The sequence below is a fragment of the Dermacentor albipictus genome, unplaced genomic scaffold (assembly GCF_038994185.2).
Source record: "Dermacentor albipictus isolate Rhodes 1998 colony unplaced genomic scaffold, USDA_Dalb.pri_finalv2 scaffold_14, whole genome shotgun sequence".
Lineage (NCBI taxonomy): Eukaryota > Metazoa > Arthropoda > Arachnida > Ixodida > Ixodidae > Dermacentor > Dermacentor albipictus.
This window is the reverse complement of record NW_027225568.1, coordinates 10,566,533-10,575,568: the sequence shown is the minus strand read 5'-3', so window position 1 is coordinate 10,575,568 and position 9,036 is coordinate 10,566,533. Positions and strand designations below refer to the sequence as shown.

The following is a 9,036-nucleotide window of genomic DNA, read 5'->3' as shown; positions in this document are numbered from 1 at the left end:
TTTCCGGTGGCCCCGCCTACAAAACTAAACCTCTCATACTTTTAGAAAGAGAAGATACGGTCATGTCTTGGGCTACCTAGATTTGTTGCCAACGCTGTTTTATATAAGGAAGCTCATATACCCACCCTAGATTGCAGATTCCGCATACTTGCGGTTCAGACATATTTAAAAATTTATGACTATTTAAAAAGACGTACGCAATATGCTTTTATCACAGAACCTGCTGAGTTTTTCCAAGTATCGTGGTCGAGATGCCACAGTCCTCACATAGTATTCGTACATGCACAGTTACAAAAATTGGATGAATCCATACGCCAAGTTTACCATTCAAATGATGCCTTCACAGACCTCAAAATTGAGTTCGAGGACATATTTCCTAATTATGCTAAACTATGACAAAGGCGAGATTTAATTAATATCTTACACGGCCACCTACACCAGCTAACCACTGACAACGTAATAGCTACGGACGCTTCTGTTTGCAATGAGAAGGTAGAAGTGGGGATCTTCTCTGAATCTCTTCAATGGTCCTACACCCTCCGCCTTCCCGACTTCACACCTATATTTCAGGCAGAAATATTAGCGATTATATTAGCATTACGAAAACTCCCCCAAAAAGACCCATTATAGCTGTTATCGTGACCGACTCGCTATCTGTATGCACAGCACTAACTGCATCTTTAAATTCAGCAATTCAAAGAACATTTCGTTCGATGGTACCTCCGTACTTACGAAAAGTATGTTTGCTTTGGGTACCGGGACATCATGGGTTGCACTTGAATGAAATGGCCGATTCACTCGCACGAGCAGCCCTGAAAGTGTTTGTTTTGCCGGCATCAGCTTATGTCACCGGGGCTAGGTACAAAAATTTCGCTATATCTCAATATTCTGCAAAATCCATGCTAACACCGTGTTCTAAATTCCACCTTCTTGGCTTCCCATGGAATATTAATTGGTGTCCTTCAAGGCAATTGGAAGTATGTTTTAGAAAATTGAGATTTTCTATACCTCCTTTAAATATTTACTTACACAGGTCTGGTCTCGCTATGTCCCCTCTATGTTCTTTTTGCAGTGCACCTGAAACTATCGAACATTATTTTCTCTCATGCCGCCGCTTTCTAAGACAAAGAAAAATATTACAATACTCATTTACCAAACTTGGCCTATCGCTAACCTCGACAGGCATTCTTTCTTTTGGGGCGACTTCACTGGGATCCAGCCACAGGGATGCTTTTCTTGCAGTTTACAATTTTATTAGAGAGTCAAAAAGAGTACCTTGATGATTTTCTACAATTATGCATAGTTTCTATTATTTCATTTCTTTACGTTAAATTATTTTATCAGAATTCTTAACAATATTTTCATTGCAAGTCTAAATTACAGTTCTATCGTCCCACGCTCCACTATCCAAATCTAGTTTGTCTATACTTCTAACCTTACGAAAAACCGCCTGCTTTTTGGCCAATCCGCCATAGTGGGTACGCGCCACTGTCTGGGACACAAGACGAGACACAAGACGTTGCCCTCTTCAGTACTCCTGCAGTGCGACATAAAATTTTATTGCGCGGCAAGTGCAGGAGTGCAGCATGGGCTACGACAGTGTACACCCCGGTGCAGAAGTTGTGCCACGCGATTGCAGTTTGGCGTGCGCTTTAAAGCCAGAAGGCCCGAGCGCCGCGAATACGGAAGCAGACGACAAAGCTATTTTTGGCCGTGAGCTACACGCATATGCACGATTAACCATGTGAGTTTGGGTCAGCGAGCAGCAACATTTTTAGCTTGAGAGAAGGAAAGCGTATAGTTTTCTTTTTTTAACGGTAAACTACAGAGGGAGAAACTGGCGATGTCATTGTTGTACGCACGTGAATGCCGTTTTGTGGTGGCGTCGGATAGGAATCTTTCTCGGATAGCGAAGATACTGCGAAGACGCCGTCATCACAGTTTGGTAGTCTTGGTATGTTGTTAATAAACGCAAATACGCAGGGAATAAGACAAATAGCCGAGAGAGAGAGAGAGAGAGCGCTGTGTTACGATAGCATTTGGTTTCTACGGTTGACAAGCCAAGTTATTGGAGCTAAGATTCAAGACCTGGGTCAGATTATGTGAGCATCCTTGCTCCATACCTCTGAGCGATATTCAGGTTGAATTTCCTATAAGATGGTACCAGCAAGCCTTCATGCGTCTGCCTGGTATGTTTCCAGCAATATGAAGCGTTTCGCCGATAACTGTTGCCAGGAATAAAATGGTGCTGAGACGTAGCCCTTATTCTTGACTTTTCTGTCTTCTCCGCCTTGTACCAGAGCTTGGAGCATCTTCTTAGTAACATGAATACATTTCTTCTGTATAGCAGTGTTCAGTCTTTAAGAATGGATCATTCTTTACTAAAACATCGTGTAAAATGCTAACTTTTCTGCATCACATGTAAAACCTTCTACGATTTCTTTCTTCACTAAATAAGAATTTGCGCTTGGTAGTGCAATTGTATCACGCTTGAACAGTACCGGCGACCGCTGTAGTTGGTGTGAAAAAACATGAAAATTTAACGCGCTGTTGAAATCTAAATGATGCGAACCTTCTTTGACTTAGCGACGTATCAACAGTATCGGATCATACGACGTTGCGTGTGGCTGTTAGCAGTATGCGTCACGAATACGATGTGTGATGCTTGTCGCGGGAACAATGTTGATGAGATATCTATGCATGTGTGGATACCTGCGACACATATCTGAAAACATTTACGGATCCATAGCGATTTCTCCATAACGCCGGACAGGCCGCCATTGGAATCTGAACTTGGCAACCTTTAACGCTAGAACGTTACCTAGTGAGGCAAGTCTAGCAGTGCTATTGGAGGAATTAGAGGGCAGTTAATGGGATATAATAGGGCTCAGTGAAGTTAGGAGGACGAAAAAAGCATATACAGTGCTAAAAAGCGGGAACGTCCTGTGCTACCGGGGCTTAGCGGAGAGACGAGAACTAGAAGTCGGATTCCTGATTAATAAGAATATAGCTGGTAACATAGAGCAGTTCTATAGTATTAACGAGAAGGTGGCAGGTCTTGTTGCTAAACTTCATAAGAGGCATGAATTAAAGGTCGTACAGGTCTACGCCCCTACATCCAGTCGGGATGACCAGGAAGTCGAAAGCTTCTATGAAGACGTGGAATCGGCGATGGGTAAAGTCAAAACAAAATACACTATACTGATGGGCGACTTCAATGCCAGGGTAGGCAAGAAGCAGGCTGGAGACAAGTCAGTGGGGGAATATGGCATAGGCACTAGGAATAGCAGGGGATAGTTATTAGTAGAGTTTGCAGAACAGAATAATATGCAGATAACGAATACCTTCTTCCGCAAGCGGGATAGCCGAAAGTGGACGTGGAGGAGCCCGAACGGCGAGACTAGAAATGAAATCGACTTCATACTCTGCGCTAACCCTGGCATCATACAAGATGTGGACGTGCTCGGCAAGGTGCGCTGCGGTGACCACAGGACGTTAAGAACTCGAATTAGGCTAGACTTGAGGAGAGAACGGAAGAAACTGGTACATAAGAAGCCGATCAATGAGTTAGCGGTAAGAGGGAAAATAGAGGAATTCCGGATCAAGCTACAGAAAAGGTATTCGGCTTTAATTCAGGAAGAGGACCTTAGTTTTGAAACAATGAACGACAATCTTATGGGCATCATTAAGGAGTGTGCAATAGAAGTCGGCAGTAACTCCGTTAGGATACCAGTAAGCTATCGCAGGAGACGAAAGATCTAATTAAGAAACACCAATGTATGGAAGCCTCTAACCCTACAGCTATAATAGAACTGGCAGAGCTTTCGAAGTTAATTAACAAGCGTAAGACAGCTGACCTAAGGAAGCATAGTATGGATAGAATGGAACATGCTCTCAGGAACGGAGGAAGCCTAAAAGCAGTGAAGAAGAAACTAGGAATTGGCAAGAATCAAATGTATGCGTTAAGAGACCAAGCCGGCAATATCATTACTAATATGGATGTGATAGTTCAAGTGGCCGAGGAGTTCTATAGAGATTTATACAATGCCAGTGGCACATACGATGATAATGGAAGAGAGAATAGTCTAGAGGAGCTTGAAATCCCACAAGTAACGCCGGAAGAAGTAATGAAAGCCTTGGGAGCTATGCAAAGGGGGAATTCAGCTGGGGAGGATCAGGTAACAGCAGACTTGTGGAAGGATGGTGGGCAGCTTGTTCTAGAAAAACCGGCCACCCTGTATACGCAATGCCTCATGACCTCGAGCGTACCGGAATCTTGGAAGAATGCTTACATGATCCTAATCCATAAGAAAGGGGACGCCAAAGACTTGAAAAATTATAAACCGATCAGCTTACTGTCCGTTGCCTACAAAGTATTTACTAAGGTAATCGCAAATAGAATCAGGAACACCTTAGACTTCTGCCAACCAAAGGACCAAGCAGTATTCTATAAAGGCTACTCAACAATAGACCATATTAACACTATCAATCAGGTGATAGAGAAATGTGCAGAATATAACCAACCCTTATATGTAGCTTTCATTCATTACGAGACAGTGTTTGATCCAGTGGAAACCTCAGCAGTCATGGAGGCATTACGGAATCAGGGTGTAGACGAGCCGTATGTAAATATACTGAAAGATATCTATAGCGGCTCCACTGCCACCGTAGTCCTCCATTAAGAAAGCAACAAAATCACAATAAAGAAAGGCGTCAGGCAGGGAGATACGATCTCTCCAATGCTATTCACAGCGTGTTTACAGGAAGTATCAGAGACCTGGATTGGGAAGAATTGGGGATAAGAGTTAATGGAGAATGCTTTAGTAACTTGTGATTCGCTGATGATATTGCCTTGCTTAGTAACTCAGGAGACCAGTTTCAATGCATGGTCACTGACCTGGAGAAGCAAAGCAGAAGGGTGGGTCTGAAAATTAATCTGCAGGAAACTGAAGGTATGTTTAACAGTATCGGGAAGAGAATAGCAGTTTACAATAGGTAGCGAGGCACTGGAAGTGGTAAGGGAATACATCTACTTAGGGCAGGTAGTGACCACGGATCCGGATCATGAGACTGAAATAACCAGAAGACTAAGAATTGGCTGGGGTGCGTTTGGCAGGCATTCTCAGATCATGAACAGCAGGTTGCCATTAGCCCTCAAGAAATAGGGTATAACATCTGTGTCTTACCAGTACTCATGTACGGGGCAGAAATTCGGAGGCTTACGAAAAGTGTTTTACTCAAATTGAGGACGACGCAACGAGCTATGGAAAGAATGATGATGGGCGTAACCTTAATGGATAAGAAAAGAGCAGATTGGGTGAGAGAACAAACGCGAGTTAATGACATCTTAGTTGAAATCAAGAAAAAGAAATGGGCATGGGCAGTACATGTAATGAGGAGGGAAGATAACCGATGGTCATTAAGGGTTACGGACTGGATTCCAAGGGAAGGGAAGCGTAGCAGGGGGCGGCAGAAAGTTAGGTGGGCGGATGAAATTAAGAAGTTTGCAGGGACGACATGGCCACAATTAGTACATGACCAGGGTTGGTGAAGAAGTATGGGAAAGGCCTTTGCCCTGCAGTGGGCGTAACCAGGCTGATGATGATGATGATGATGATGAAGCGCAATAAAATCACGTAGTTATTTTATTTGTTTCAATTAGGCATTTGTATTTCTCATAGAAGTAACGGCCACCTCATCGACTAGTTTAGCCCAAGGATTAAAATTGTGCGACCTGCCGAAGGCAAATTAAACAAAAAATTTGGTGCGGCTAAAGAAAGACACCTGGTATAACGCGCGCATGTACAAGTTCGCCGTAGTTAATGTTTCTATTATATACCTAACTAGTCAATGTAACCAGAGAACGCAGACGCTATAGCTAACTATCCTCACACCGAGAAATGGACGACGCTTTCAAAAGCATCATTCCTACCTAAAACGTGTGGCTATTCGCCTACACTTTGACGATCATCATCGATGGTTTTTGCGCAATATTTTTACGGTATATCGTGAGCGAAACTTCACTCTATTGCGTTGATCCCCGAACACACCGAATTACCTCTATGCGGACTTCCAAGAGAAGCCTATAGTTTTAACCCCACATCATTTCTGATACGCTCATAGTAATGTTTAAAACTCGAACTTGAGCGCTGGAAACCCAATCTAGAGCCTTTACTAGCTGTTTTGATATGCTGACGGGAGTTTTCTGTAATGGCTAGCTCATGAAATTTCATTTCATTTCATTTCATTTTCATTTTATTACCTTAACCCTTTGTGGGACAACATATATTTTTTGCAAGAATTATAAAAAATTTTTTATTACACTTGAAAATGAGGTGTACAGAAATGATTCTAAACAAATTTCACAGTTTTATTATGTATAGTTAAAGAAAAAAATGTGGGACGCATTTGTCCCATTGACACTAAATGGGAAAATGAAATGTGGGACGTATTTATCCCATTGACCTACACGGGTGCCACACTAGGTTAGTTCTGACTAACCACTTCATGGAATGGTCCAAAACAGGTCACACAAAGCGGGACTGAGCATGCCTTGCACAAGAAACTTGTTCGCACTTCTTTCCCCCTCGTGGAACACCAACGGCATCTGCGCCTATTTTCCACTTTCACAGGGTTGTGCTCTCTTCCCATGAACCGAACTTCATCCGATACGCCAACCATTTTGTGGCCATTTTTTCTACCCTCCTTGTTCATTCTGAACGGCTTCCTGCTGCCGGTGGTTGTGAATGTCTGGCCATTGATGAGTTCCCGTCCAAGAACCAATCGAAACCATAAGTAGGTCATTGGATTCACAGCATTTACTTGAATGAACGCGTTGACGATGGCTGCATCGAGCAAGAAATAAAATATTCTGTACCAGGACTTTTTGGACCTCGTGTCAGCTGGGTATGCATTGCGCTTTTGGTCGAATTTGTCGACTCCTCCCATCCAAGTGTTGTAGTCGGATATAGCCTTTGGACACTGGACGGAAACCGAAGACCCATTTGCAAGCTTGCGGACAACTTCTTCTGTGTCCTTTGGGTGGTGAAAATTCGATAAAGCATGCACATTTTTTGTGTCACGCCACTGATATGCAACAATGCTTCCTTTTGATCGCCAGATATATTCTCCTTTCTGGAGTTTGTTGTCCATTTTTAATTCATCAGGCAGATCCTTCCTGTTTGTCCGGACTGTACCAACAGCAAGAATTCCTTTCTGTGCAAGGTCCTCCATGAGGCGAGTGGAAGTGAAGAAATTGTCAAAGTAGAGTTGCGTGCCAGGCTCAACGCCTTCTACCAGAGACAATACGACGTACTCTCCAAGTGCTTGGTTGGCAGGACGCTTCGCATTTTTTCCTTCATACACCTGAAACGCAATCAGGTAGCCGGTTTCTGAATCGGCCCGGCACCACACCTTGTAGCCGCGTTTGATGGGCTTCATTGGCATGTATTGCTTCAGAGACGATCTTCCTTTGAATAGGATCATACTCTCATCTATAGCTTGATGAGCCGATGGCGTGTACTCTTTCTGAAAACGTTTGTTCAGAGCATCGATGAGAGGGCGTACTCTTGCCAGCCGGTCATATCCATCTTCGCCTCTTTTTTTTTTCTTTCGTGTTGTCACTCAAATGCAGGCAATTCATGATGGATTGGAATCGCTTGAACGACATGACTTTTGAGATTTCTGGTGCATTGAAAAAGTTATCGCTGCTCCAGTAAAGGTACAGCTGATGTCTCGGGTTTACACTCATGAGAATCAGAATGCCGAAGAAAGCCCGAAGCTCATCTAACGTGATCGTTTTCCATTTTCGCCGGTTTTTCTGTTCTGCAAAGTGGTTTGTTTCCTCTACAAGGAGCTGCATTACTTCGTCGTCGAAGTAGAGTGAAAAAGCTTCAATCGGTTTGGATGGCAACTTTTGTGACATCTCAGGATCCCATGTTTTTGGGACTTGCAGAACATGGTCTGGCTCGTCACAACCCCATGTGCCCGGCGTTTCTTCCTCATTTTCCACGATGTTGTCGCACAGGTCTAGCGATCTTTTCCGCCTCTTTGTTTTCTTTTTTGTATAGGTTGCCTTGCGTTTTGCCTGTCTGCTCGTTGACGCAGCCATTTCATCTGCACTGGCATCCTCATCTGTACAATGAGGCGCAAGCTCGGGAATGACATTCTCGTCTGTGCTTTCCCCATCCGAATCATTGGAGTCCGGATCGTCCGATATGCTAAAATAGAGCTCGAGAGCTTCTTCTTGTGATAGAAATCGCTTGCCTGCATTAGAAAGCAACGACAAGTTCTAGATCAAATAATTCGAAAATTACCGCTCAAAATTCTGCCATTAGGCTTAGCAAAATGTGCAACTTTTTTCAGCATGGTATTGAAAATTTGCATTTATCTCATTATATGTAAGCTCAAATCTCAGAAACAAGAGCTGATTTTAATCCAGGGTTGTTTCTCTGAATGCAGAAAAAAGGAATTACTTACCAGGCATGTTGATTTTCTTTTCTGCCGGATCGCATATAGTCGAAAACTTCCAATGCATCAGAAAAAAAGAACGAAGTTTCAAGTTCTGGACTCACTGCCTCATCTAGTGGAGGCTGCTGAAACTATATTTAAAAGAAGTACTGAAACCTCTCAATAGGTGGTAGCACATCACAAGAATGATTCCGGTTTCCTTCTGCTTCGTACGAGCCCTTTAGAGTGGAGCACTATGTGGGACGTATGTGTCCCACTGTCCCACAAAGGGTTAAAGACCCACGAGGGGTATTACATAAGGGGTGGGTACATATATTTTGGTGAGCGAGTGTTAACAGAACGAAACATGACTGGTACCATTATTGGCAAAGTTGGATGAGCACGTGATGGCTGCGATGTCGTTGGGTAGGTTGACTGCAGTCTGCTGCAGTACGGGAGAAAAATGATGCGGCAAAAGTGGTAGTTCGGGCACGAGGTCGGGAAACTTGAAGCGGATGACGAGTGCGATGAGATATGCGGGCTGGAGGGACGATGTAGGGTGCGCGACCTAGTGAACTATGGAAACAT

General features: G+C 43.5%; 1 protein-coding gene across 1 annotated transcript; it reads right to left on the bottom strand.

The window, feature by feature from the left end:
• Nucleotides 1-6,275: 6,275 nt before the first annotated feature.
• Nucleotides 6,276-8,732, bottom strand: LOC139046640 (piggyBac transposable element-derived protein 4-like). Its single transcript, XM_070528672.1, has one exon. The coding sequence runs from the start codon at nt 7,483-7,485 to the stop codon at nt 6,487-6,489; it is 999 nt and encodes a 332-aa protein (XP_070384773.1). The 5' UTR covers nt 7,486-8,732; the 3' UTR covers nt 6,276-6,486.
• Between the last annotated feature and the right edge of the window lie 304 nt (nt 8,733-9,036).